Genomic DNA, 13471 nt, shown 5'->3' on the forward strand with positions numbered 1-13471 from the left:
ATATAAAAAGAAACAAACAACTGTATCTCAGGTGTGACTGCAACTACAAAATGGCTTTGACTGCCTCTTTGCCCTCTGTCCACAATCCATTTCTCCTGAGACCTAGAACACTAGGGGTTCTGAAACATCATCCAATTTATTTCAGCTTGGAAAGCAAAACAAAGTTCCACTTTCCCAGATATGTATCAAGAACTATTTCATTCTCCAAAATAGAGAGTTCCTTTCCAAAATTAACTAGGCCTGAGGCACAGAGATTTAGAGTACAGTCCTAGGGTAATGACCAACTTAAACTGAATTAGACTCATACACTAATTCAAATTTTTGTCTCCCTTTTAGACCTGGACAGATGAAATAATAGTAAGGCAATTGTCTCATATATGACAGAGGTTTTGGGGTTTATTTCAATGAATAAAATACTGTCTGTAAAACAGCAGAGAGAATAAGATACACAGAAGAGATAATAGGTAGAAACTGCTGGAAGTCCTCATGGGTTATAGCTAATAAGGATTCCAGGCTGCTGTGGCTGCTTTACATTAACTCATATCACCCTTGTCATTGATCTAGAATGTGGCCATCTTGGACCCATCCCAGTAAAACCTTTCTATCATATCACACAATTATATTTTGTTTATATGTTACAATAGAGATGTCTTGATATGTAAACAAAAAAATTAATTTGGGCTGGCTGTTCACAGTGTTAAAGTAATATTGGCATTGGTTCTAGCAACAGTCTTGCGGAAGTATTGCAAGATGCTGCTAACTCATTTTTTCAATTGACTTTTATTTTCCAGATTTAATTGTAGTTGTCGCTTCCATGATAGTTCTTTGTGTGGGCTCTAAAGGTCAAGTCTTTGCAACCTCAGCTATCAGGTAATTATATGCAACAGAAGAAAATAGTGCTGAGTAAGGTGTTTTGTTGTTGGGGTTCTTTTTACCTCCTGTTTCAATTCTTGAAGGAGAAAACGAGTCACTGCTCAGAGTCATGTAACAGAGCAGATCACCAATCATGTATGTGAAACAGTGATCCCATTAAGTGTAGGGGAAATAAAATTTTGCGTGTGTTGTCCGGTTGTAATGCATTTATGTCTGGTGGGGATAGAGGTGCACATACCCCCGCCCCCTTTCCCCAACTAGGTGCGTTCTACCCAAATCCTGTTTTAGTTTCTTGGCTCAGTTTTATAGCAACTCTTTCATGTTCCATGTCTCTGATGTCTTCAAGCTGCTTCTTCCTAAAATGCCTGGGGTTAGTGGTTGTGAATTCCTGATGGACTGAATCCACTTTGTGCTCAGGAAGGTCACACCACTTGGTTTTCTTGAATGAGAGGGTGCACGGCAGTGTACTGTGCTCTGCGCACTAGCTGCAGCGATGCTCTAGGATTGCAGTGACTCTCATAAAAAGAATATTTTAAAATATTATCGGACTGTCTAGTTCAGATTGCCTATGAAATTCCTCAAAGGTGAGGAATTCAGATCTTTAGTTAGCTGTTTCTGTATGTTGTTTCCCATCCTGGCGAGCAGGTCAAATATGAGTTGATGAATGATTTCTAGAGCATTCACAGTTTTTGTCCAAAATTCCTGAATCCTTGAGTTATCTTTACTAGCCATGTGTACAAAGGTCTGTCCTCTTGTGCAATCTCCCCATGCTGTCTTCATAACAAACAAGATGAAAGATGGGTGAATGGAGTGAAAAGAGACAGGCTGCTAAGTCTAACATAAAATACTATGTCTCTCTCTTAAAACGGTCCTTTGGAAGAGGCAGACTTCCTCTCTCCACCTCTATTTCTTCTCTTGTATCTTTAAGTCTCTTCATTCATTTAAAAATTGTGTTCCAGGGGCATCCGTTTTCTGCAGATTTTACGAATGCTGCATGTTGACCGTCAGGGTGGTACATGGAGGCTGCTGGGATCAGTAGTGTTCATACACAGACAAGTAAGTTTGAGTACTCTGAGGAATGGCATAATAATTGATGCAAAAGTCCTTATATTCAGAACAGCATGTGTGCTGACATGCTGATGATGTCAAATATATTTAGTGTGGAGGCAGGCAGTCATTTATTTTAACCAAGTATGGTTGTTCTGCCTTGTTCAAGGGACAAAAAGTTCCTAAAAGATTATAAATATTCAGCTCTACTTTGGTAAACTTTTGACTTGTAGTTGGACTTAAGCACAGAAAATGAGACTTCTGAAAAGTAGTCTGAATATTTCTAAATATATGTATCTAAATTCCAAAGTTGTTTTGAATGTGGCGCTGTCTGAAAAAATTACCCAACTACTTTTTGGTGACCAAAAGGTTAATGAGTCACGCTTGCAAGTGAGGAGGTTGTTTTGACTCTGTGTTTGAAATGTGCATGCTGGACAAAGTCATTAGCTATGGTGTAAATTCTTTCACCGTTGAGTTCAGTGGATTTTTGTTAATTTGCACAGCCAGCAGTTGGTGTCAATGTTTATTAATTGCTGAAATTACATTCTTCTGTTCCAATTATCTTTTAAAAAACATAAGTGACAGGTAATTTAAGTGTCTCAATAATATCATAATACAGTTGTTTTGATTCTCTTTGCAGGAACTGATAACTACACTCTACATTGGATTTCTGGGCCTGATTTTTTCCTCTTATTTTGTGTACCTCGCTGAAAAAGATGCAGTAAATGATTCTGGAGAAACAGAGTTTGGCAGCTATGCAGATGCCCTGTGGTGGGGAGTAGTAAGTATAGCCATTTCACATGTACTAAAAGTAGTTAACACCTTCAAATGTGGAGTAAAGTTCAAGCAAGGATGGAGTAAGAACAGCACTTTGAAATGGCCTCTTATTACTTCAATGCACTTTCTGGTTTTGTAATTCTATGAAACTAAGAAAATACTATAGATGATCAGTAGTTTTATTTGGTATTTATAGTCTTATGTGATCTGAAGTGATCAAATTATGTATACAAGATGTAGAAACATCTATTCTTATTTCTTTATCCTGTCTTCCCTTCTGTTATAGTGATTACTTCTTGCTACCTTTCTCATGGTAGGGTTCAACCTTCTAAGGTGGTTAGAGTCTTGCTAAATCAGGGCTAGTGTGTGTGGTTTTTGTTGTTTGGGGTTTTTATCTGCTTTAATTGTATGTAGCTTAATAAAACAAACTGTCATCATTAAGTGCTATAGATCTTTAAAATGCATAGGCATCACTAATGATTCCATGCTTGCGTTTTCAAAATGTGCTATTCTTCTAGAGTCTTCTTTTTGCTGTTTTAAATTAAAAGGCATTGTTTCTTTTTTTGTTAAAAATGAGACTACTAGTAAGTTTTATGTACAAGAACAATAGGACTAGCACCTCCGTTTCACTAATAAAACATATTTTTTAAGAAATATTTTTAATAAACCTCTGCGTGTGTGTGCTTATATAGTCTTCTCTCTACAAACAGTACCACTTGCTGTTTCAGGAAGGAAAGATCTATTGATGAGCAAGTCTACTGCAGGTCTCCTGGTGCTGAAATGCGTATGTAGCCTTTTTTGAATACAACAGGTTTTGTTTAGGTTGCTACTAAGATCTGCTGCAGAATTCTTTCCTCTTGCTGTCTGCCATGGTTAAATACAGCCTCTCTTAGGATCAGAAAACTTGCTGTGTAGCACAAGGAAGTTGCTTTCTGGCAAGTAGCTTTTTCAATGCTTTCATGTCATCACAGCGTTTTTATTTTCCAGTACAGCAGTCAGATGACTGGGTAATTAACAGTGGCAGATGTAGCTGCATTTAAAAACACATGCTGTCATTGGCTTTGGCATTAAAAATTGAGTATATGACAGACCAGATTGGCCTACTGAAAATACAGTAAAACCTTCCATAGAAGCGATATGATCTGTCAGGATATTGAAATATTCTTTCAGGGAATCATTGCTCAGTTAATAGGCATACTGGTTATTTTGTCTTTCTAATTACAATAAAATTCTTTAATCAATAAGTTTAATTATGATAATATTCTTGCTCTGTTATAACTTTTATTATGTCGCAGCATGGCACTCAAAGCGTGAGACTGCATTCAACAAACCCATAATGTAATTTCTTTAATATTAAACTTAGAATTTAGTGTCCTTGTTCTGCTCTAAACGCAGAAGCTATACTTCTGCTAACTGCTAAAAGGATTTAGCAAAACAAAACTGAAATGGATTCAGGTCCGTCCATTTCTGGTGTTTTGATACTGTAATATTCTTCATGCTTTCTGCTAGGAAAAAGCCCTGTAAAGTTAGGACAATAACTGGGAGGTCATTAAGTATCAGAATGCTTCCTAATTAAGGTCTCAAACTCATACAAAAACCTTCTCAAAGTGTTAGGTCTCAAAAGTTTCGGTTATGTTTTCGCCAGAATTTTCAGAATTGCTTAAACACCACAAATTCTGGTCACTGAAAACCTGTCTTGGTCTGCATGGAAGTGGACACACAGAAGAGGATAATTCACAGCTTCTGTCTCAAACACCATCATAGATACATGATCTGCCTGGCAACGTAGCTGATCTCACTTCTCTGAAAGTGCACTTACCTTACGTAGTAGAGAATACTTCTAAAAGAAAAGTACTTGATAACGCTTTCACACCCCCTTTCTCACTCTACAACATTGCACTTTTTTGGTTATCTCAGCGTAAGTCTACATTGCTAAACAAGTTCTTTGGGTAGCAGCAATAGAATATGTAGCATAGCATAAAGTAAACCATATTAAAATGTCTGTGTTACCACAACTAAACTGCATCTGGAATTGGGTACTTTTATACTACTGTGCTTTGCTGACTATAGACATACCCATAGGGTGCATAACTTTTAATTAAATGTTCTTCATTGTCATTGTTGTTATTTATAAACCTATATTGCTTTTCCATTTCCATATGTAAATTGGCCTCCTGGCCTTTATTTGAATTTCCTTGAGAACTCTGGGCTGTAGCTATTCGCCATTCCAGTTTATGGGCTTCTAAGGTTACCTTGTGGCACAGAGTAAAAGCTTGTCTGTATTATTGCTGGTTTTCAATGCAGCACATAAATAATTCTGCCAATGGCTGAATATTTGTATGTCTTTTAAAAGACAAGTTTAATATTTGTAAGTAAAATACAGGTAACATGATGCATCTTTCAGCTCCCCAGTGCAAGTATTCAAAATTAGTCTGCTTTTGTTGTCCTTCATGTCCAGACTAACAGTCTTAAAAACCTAGTATAGATTCTGGACAATAAAAACAAGAATTAAAAAAAAAAAAAGCTAAAGAAATAAAAAATAAGATGATAAATTTCTCACCAAATCTGTCAAAGATGACCACCTTCAGGGAATGTTATTGGCTCACCGTCTCTGGGGTTTTTTGTGTGTTTTTTGTTTGTTTGTTTGTGGTGGGTTTTTTTGGTGTTCCCCCCCCTTAAGCATTAAATTCAATCATGCCTCAGGCAGACTGAGGGGAGCTCTTCTTTTCTTTTGATATCCAATGAATGATACACAATTTCCAACCCTCACATCTGAACAAACATCCTTCAGGAAAACCATTATGTGGATTGTGCTAACAGTCTCTTTGATCGTGAACACTATTTGCCACAAGCGATTATTGAATATAGCCATGCATGGATATTACACTGTGCCCGTTCCTTTGAATTTGTTTGAATTGTATCGAGCAATTGTCTGCAAGTACCAGCTTTAGTTAAGAGTTTCTTGTTCCTTTAATTCATCTATACATGTTTTCTCACCAAGGACCGAATTCAACAAAACATTGTTAAGTTTGCTTACTTCTAAGCATACATAAAAACATGTTCCTACTTAGCAAAGCCTATCAGTATGTGCTTAATGTAAATTGAAAATCAAAATTGTGGGAAAGCTTTGCTGAAACATTGCAGGAAATACCACTTGAAACTACACGTGCATAGAACTTTTGCTAAATTAGAACAGTTCTGATTTAATTTATAAATAGTTGAACATAAATATTGAAAAAATGCTACATAAAAGGGATCTTGTGTTATTCAAAACCCTTTTTTCCCCCCCTTCTAAATTAAAAAAGCTGTTGAGGACTGTACACTGACTTCAATGTTAGACAGAAGGCAACACTTCATTTTTATTCTTTGTGGTTTACAAGTAAAGAATACCAACTATAGGCCTGTTATATCCTTTTTTTCTTTTTTTTTTTTTATTTTTGGGATGAAGTGTTTGGGGTTTTTGGGGGGAGTTGGTTATTTTAAGAATTTTTAGAGCGGGGGTCGGAAGATGTAAGGGTTAGTATTTTTAAATGCTTTTTGCATGCAATCTCTGCATCTTGCAACTGCCTTCTCATCTCGGAGCTTTATCTCCATGAGCATTTCCAACTACATTTTGTTCTCATTTAATGAAGATCTGTGGGGTAGATGTGGAGAAACCTTTTAAAATTCTTACTTACAAAGTACAGAAGTAGATATTCTTACATCTGCAGAACACTCTTCGGACTTATTTTCTTAATTCCCAAATCTTTAAACATCTATCAAAAGATGTCAAGGAGCTAGAAAAAAAATTATATCTAGAAGAATCCAGAAATTTTCAGCAGTTGTTTTCCATTTGATGAAACAAAAGTAAAGTATTTCAAAATATAGATAATTTTCTATGTCAGGATCTAGAAAAAATAATTATAATTAAGGAATTTAGCTTTCATTTAAATTTAAATAATTAGCACAAATTGTGCTCCTGTTGAAATGGGTCTGTAGGAGGCTGAAACTAACTTCACTCTGATTTTTCCCCTGTCATATGGCTAGAATTATCCTCATAGGAAGATGTTTTAAAACTTCCCTCCTAAGATATTTGGCTACCTTGTATATGCTTAAGCAGTCCTTTTTTTCTGTTGTTGTACCTAGATAATGCTGTTTCTTTTCAGTATAATTACTATATTTTGTGAGGTGTAATATAGTACTGAATGGAAAACAAATAGCTGGAGAATTTCCATGAACAGTTCAGAAACTGCAGTCAAACTCTCTGCATATGTTGATAACTTTCCCCAGCACTTCCTTCAATATCACACTGAGATATAGAGGGTACTACTTCAACTGGCTGCTTTTTCTGACATTTTTTGTACAGAAGTGGTTGGTTGAGCAAGGTCTAGATAAAAGAAACTCCTCTGCTATAGATTATACCTATATGTGCTCGAGTTCAACACTGGTGAGATCAAGTCCAATAGGCAGAGCTGGCTGTTGACTTTGCCAGCAGCATGACTGATGGTGGCCAGCAGACCTCCCACCACTTCCCATTCATCTGATCAGTAAGCAGAGAAGGGCTGGCATACTGCAGCCTCCCAAAGAAAGTGGGTATCGCTGTATTGTAAAACCTGAACAACAGATGATGGATTAATTATCAGGCTAGGATACAAAGCTGCTGGATCTCCTATGAGTTTTATTGCTTGTGTCCATGTATACGTTTACTACTGAGTTCAGATCTAAAATTGTCTGTTCACTCCAAGTAAAAATGATCATAATAATGATCAAATGAAAAAAATGATCAAATAACCATCTTCCTGGGAGGTTTTAGGTCTTTTTGCTGGACTATGTTTTCCTAATTTAGTTACCTTTGTGTTTTGGTAGGGGTGCTTGGGGGGCGGGGGGGAAGCTCAGATGAACCCCAACACTTTACCTATACCTTCACTAATAATGAACAGTTCTCCCTGGTTTTATGCAAGTTTATGTCCTGTATCTTGTCATCCTTGAGAACTACTGTCAGGATGATCCAGGGGATGAATAGACTATTTTACAAGAGCAAGTGAAAACAGCTTTTATTTGTAAGGCTAAACACACTGAGAAAGGGATTCAGTGGCCTTTGGAGCGTGCTGTGTTGCAGGTGTGTGTACTGCAGGAGTGAGGGAACAGAAGAGGTTGGTTAAAGCTGCTGTAGTCCCTTTTTTCATTGCACAGAACAGACTTTGCAAATTTAGGTGAGCTCAATGCTCCAACTTAATTTTAATCACTTTTTTTTTTTTTTAAAGACTCTTCTAGTTTTATCTCTGAGATCTCACAAGTGGAGATGTTTAGTTTGGGCCACTATTTGATTAGGAGGTTTAGAGTGGCCAGTAATTTGGTCAGAACTGATTGATGGCTGAAAATGACACCTTGAGGAGGTATTAAATTAAGATCCAAGAGCGATAGCTAGGCAGCACTGAGGACCTATTATTTGAAAGACATGGCACTGAAGTTAATATATTGTTTGTTGTGTTTGCAATTGGATGTGTAGTTCCATTTTATTTCATATTCGAAGTTATTAGAAGTGTTTCAGTGTCCTTCAGATGTGGTTGTGTCTCAGTTATGTACTTCAACTGCATCAGTAATGATGGTGTGAGCCTGCAATGATAACTGTATGAAAACGACTTAGAAATTTTAAGAAGAAAAATAATCTAAATGTCCCATTTAAATGTTTGTAATAATAGTGACCAGGAAGTCCTTTCTTCAGCTTTGGATTACAATTTTAATTCCAATGTATCAAAACATTTGTGTCCCGTAGAACATAGTCTCTTAACTTGTTCATCTGAAAGATGTAACTTGAATCTTCTCAGAGTGCTGCAATGCACATAGAGGTGATTGGGAGCAGATAGTGAAATTTCCGTTGTGTGAATTGGTTCTTATTGCTAACATCCTGTCCTGGTTTTGGCTGGGATAGAGTTAATTTTCTTCCTAGTAGCTGGTACAGTGCTGTGTTTTGGATTTAGCATGAGAATAATGTTGATAACACACCGATGGTTTAGTTGTTGCTAAGTAGTGCTTACACTAGTCAAGGACTTTTCAGCTTCCCATGCTCTACCGACTGAGAAGGCTGGAGGTGCACAAGAAGCTGGGAGGGGGCACAGCCAGGACAGCTGACCCAAACTGGCCAAAGGGATATTCCATACCGTGTGATGTCATGCTCAGTATATGAACTGCGGGGAGTTGGCTGGGGGGCGGTGACCGCTGCTCAGGGACTGGCTGGGCATCGGTTGGTGGGTGGTGAGCAATTTCATTGTGCATCACTTATTTTGTGTATTCTTTTATCATTCTTATTGTTGTTGTTATTATTATTATTTTCTCTTCCTCTTCTGTCCTATTAAACTGTCTTTATCTCAACCCACGAATTTTACTTTTTTTTTTTTCCCCCCGATTCTCTCCCCCATCCCACTGTGGGGGCCGGGGGGGGAGCAAAGGACTGTGTGGTGTTTAGCTGCCTGCCAGGTTAAACCACAACACATCCTTATATGCACAAGGAAGAAAAATATTGTCATTTGGAAAAGAATTCAAAATGTCGAAAGATCACTAGGGGTTTTTTTTTTAGCTTTACACAGATTGCCTACTTCACAGTAAAATAAAAGCATGAGTGCCTAATCTGTTTGCACTTGTGCTGCATGGATTTCAGCAACTTGGAAAGATTCTACTATATATTCAACTTGCAGGAATGCAGTTGACTGAATACGATGCCAAGCAGTAGAAAGGCTTCTAATGTGTTCATTATACTTAGGTGTACAGGAAAGCATTCAAACCATTTTGCAATTTACTATACTTCAGTTGCAAAGAAGTAAGGGAGCTGGTCGATGTTTCTGGCATATCGCTGGATGATGTTCTTGTATTACTTGATTTAATCAAGATGGATATTGCGAGTGAGTCAGAAAATTCTGAGGGGTATTTGGTATGCAAAACAATACCTAGTGCAGTTGATTTTGAAGTTGCAGTGCTGCAAATGTAGAAACAAAGTAGTTAAGGTGTTTTCTATAAGGTGACTCTCCCTTATTTGCTTTTTTAATATTTTAGCTTGTTTGCTCCCTCAGTCCTGTGATGTCTGCCTTTTTAATACCTCTGAATCATGCGTTCTTGTATTTTGTAGCTGTTATCCAAACTATCCAAATTTTTGCAAGGCACACAGCAAGGATTTCATCAACAGAGCATTGTTACTCACCTGATTAGTTTGCTGTGCTCACTTTAGCCTGATAGCCTTGAATAAAATCCCTTGCCTATTCAGTGCTGACCAACATTACTATTTCTTCTTGCTGTGTGGATTTTTGCTTCATGTTTCCTCCTTCAGACTATTGATGCATATTTAATAGGAACAAGAATAGTCTTAATACCAAAGCCTGTGGTGATGTACATCAGATCAAAGTTCTGAAATAGTCAATGGATGAATATGATTTTGTTCCTAATTAAAACAGTTAGTTTTACATGCTGCTTTTCAATGAAAATTTAATGTGTGAGCTCTTGTATCAATTTAATTTCATTATGCCAACATATTTACTATGCTAGAGTAGAAGCTGAGTCAGTATTTCCATTATAAGATCCTATTTTACAACTGTAAAATTAGTATTGTACTCTTTAGGGGGTTATAATCTGGCTGTAAAAATTCATTTAGGGCAGAAACTTGGCATGTAAGGTTTCAACAACATATATCTTGGGGGGGAAAAAAGAAAATGTAATTTTGGAATACAGTGCATTTGTAGATAGATTAGAGTTATGAGGGAAGAGAAAAAATGTTAACTTAAACACACACTTTGATTTGCAACCGAATTTCAAAAATGTTTTTTAAAAAAATTCCTAAACAAACAGCACAGAAAATACTTTTCTTGTGTCACTGGTGCTTCATATAGACCAATTCAGAAGGGATGGGTGGGGTGATGGTGGGAAAGGGGAGACAAATACTTCTTAGTTGTATATGAATTTTCTTCAGTTGTTCTTCATCAGCTCAAAAGCACCTGTTTCTTTTCATATTTCTAGTTAATGTATATATTTCAACATGATGTTAAGATTGTAACACAGAATAGTTAATAGAACTTTTCAGTGACAATGATTTGTAAATCTTTTTAAAAACTGAGGCATAAACCACTACCTTATCTCATAATCTTTTATGTAAGAAGGTATTGGAGGCCATCACTTTTCCTGTAATTATATTTCCTTTTTTATACCATATTTTTGAACAGGAGCTTGTAGTTAGAATTTAGGATTTTTTTTTTTTAAACTGACCCTCTTATGTAGATAAGGAGATAATGTCATCCTTTCAGTTCCTCATCAGGTCCTGAATTAAGGTGGTGTTTCAACAACAGTTTCAGGAATACAGGCAAAGGTACTTGGGTACTTAACTCACCTTACTAATTCTTAAAATACTTTTGTAGGATATGAAACAGTTTTGGAAATAAGCCATATTTTTAAAACTTGTATTAAAAATTAAATGCTAATACTTGAATGTTTTGAGTATCAGGAACTTGCAATAAACTTTTAACATCACCACCTCAAGCAGCTAGAGCTGTCCCTTTGTTGTGTGTTTGACAGACATGTAATGATGTTGCTTGTAAGGTGGACAGTTTGAGTATGGATGGCTTGCTTCATGTATTTCTGAGGTACAGCTCAGGTTGGGACTTACATCCACAGGATTCCCCTCTGGTGTCTCATCTTTTAGTAGGAATGGACAATTATTAAAGTAGCTGACAGCCACACTTTTCCTGAAGCACTTGTCATGACCTTTTATTTCCCCAAACCCAGGTTCTCCACCCCTTCACCCCCTTAACATCTTGCCTCTATAAATCTGCCCTTCCCTTCTCTCCTCCCCTAGAGCTGCTGCCCTGGGCATTGCCTGCATTTCTGCAGTTGCTGGGTGGTATGCATTACAGCAGACAGGTGAACTAGGAGCAACTGCAGGACAAGGTGGGGATGGCCTGTGTATATTATTGTCTGGGACTAACATCCTCTGTGTCCTGGGCAGCTGAAGCCCATACTGTCAGAAGAAAACCTGAACAGCCAGCGATTGAGGTGTGCTTCAACTGCTCGAGAGCTTCATGTGGTTTCACATGCTCTGATTTGGCTAGCCTTCTTCAAAGTCACAGATAAAAAATCTCTCTAATTTCCAGATTCGGAAATAGCTTGTGACATAGGTGAATTGAAATTGCTCTCAGATGCCAAATGTATCCTTCTGCTTCAAATAAATCCATTCTTTCCTTGAGCTCATGCAAGTAATGACTTATTGAGCCTTGTTACGCTACATCACTGCAGTGGTAATCTTTACTTCAGTGTTTTGAAACTTAAACTCAACAGATGTTTCCTGCATGTGTGTATTAAGTTATCTGTTCTTGTTCTCGATGTATTATATGAATTAGTGATTTGGTTAGACTGTTTTCAGGATCTTTACTGCATGGAAATTTTTCAGCTTCTCTTGCTATTTATACCAATATTATTCTCTAGAATACTTCATGTCTGACCCCAGTCATAGTCCATGGTTACAGTATATCCATGCTCTTTCTATGCAACAGCCCTGTAATACTCTCAGCAAACATCTCCTGCCCATAAAGAAAATCAGCAATTCAGAACTGTTGGCAGCCTCCCCCTAAGGAAAGTGTATGACGTGGGCAGCAACCCATATCCCAGTAACTTCGTATGCTGTAAAGTTGCCTCAGTCACGAAGACTTAAATTAATGGTTTTACTTTACAAGATTTTAAACATGTATTTTATTGTAATTCAATTTCCTGTACCTTTTTCCATCTATTATAGACGGGGAAGCAAACCTGGAGGGGAGAATTACCTTCATTAATGTCACACAGACTGTCACTGGGAGAATTAGGAATGCAACTAATGTTTCTTCAAAATAAATAAAAAAGGACAAAGAACAAGAACCCAAAACTGCCACATTAATACTTGCTGTAATGCTCTGTGTATTTCTCTTTACAGGTGACTGTCACAACTATTGGCTATGGGGATAAAGTGCCTCAGACCTGGATAGGAAAGACCATTGCATCTTGTTTTTCAGTATTCGCGATTTCATTTTTTGCACTACCTGCGGTAGGTTATCTTGTGCTTTTGCTGGCAATTTGGTGTTGACTCATTAGTTGATCAGAGGAAACTTTTGTTATTGATTCTTTAACCTTTCATTTAACCTGACGTTATGAAAGCTTTGTATTAAACTTTTATATTGTAGTTAAAATATATGTAGCTTGTAGAAGCAAAAGGGCTTCTATAAGTAGCTAAAAAAAGTAAATATGCAGTGTTTATTGTATGCAACACTAGATTTGGTATGTATTTGAGAAAGAGACGTTTAATTCAAAATACTTTTTCTGCCCATCTCAGAAGGGTAAAAGAAATTATTTCTCATGCTAATTACTTCTGGACTCAGTGACTTAGTGATGTTTTGGCTTTTTAAGGCATTCACTCATAGTTTACTCAACTGATTAGGTCCAGGGTGAACTGTAGAGTTCTCATACACATCTTTCTTCTAGCAAAGCTGCCGAAAAGGTGTCACTGGCAGAGAGACAACAATAAACAGCCAGGGACACTGATGCAGCTCCTTGCCAAATTAGCAGCTGTCCATGGCCAAAGTCCCATTTTCAAAAGTGACCTAGGGCTGAGTTTTTAAAGGTGTTATGGCACTTTGTACTGAAAATGGGTTCCCAAGTACTTTCTAACAAGAAACAAGGCACTTGAGTACCAAGAGTAAATTCAAAATCAGCGAAACCTGGAGTGTGGTTTGAAAACCCAAAATGTTCAGTGCCAAGGGTAATTAAGGGTATTTTTTTCACAAAT

At 37.2% G+C, this 13471-nt stretch overlaps 1 protein-coding gene across 1 annotated transcript in view; it reads left to right on the top strand.

Annotated features, from left to right (window-relative positions):
• KCNQ1 (potassium voltage-gated channel subfamily Q member 1) overlaps positions 1-13471 on the top strand; it is a 371368-nt gene that overhangs the window by 101477 nt on the left and 256420 nt on the right. Inside the window, exons 6-9 of the mRNA XM_019474489.1 lie at positions 792-870; positions 1833-1929; positions 2561-2701; positions 12623-12733. Coding sequence (XP_019330034.1) covers positions 792-870; positions 1833-1929; positions 2561-2701; positions 12623-12733 — 428 coding nt within the window. The remainder of the gene's footprint in view (positions 1-791; positions 871-1832; positions 1930-2560; positions 2702-12622; positions 12734-13471) is intronic.

Source organism: Aptenodytes forsteri, unplaced genomic scaffold (genome assembly GCF_000699145.1).
Source record: "Aptenodytes forsteri isolate BGI_AS27 unplaced genomic scaffold, ASM69914v1 Scaffold8, whole genome shotgun sequence".
Lineage (NCBI taxonomy): Eukaryota > Metazoa > Chordata > Aves > Sphenisciformes > Spheniscidae > Aptenodytes > Aptenodytes forsteri.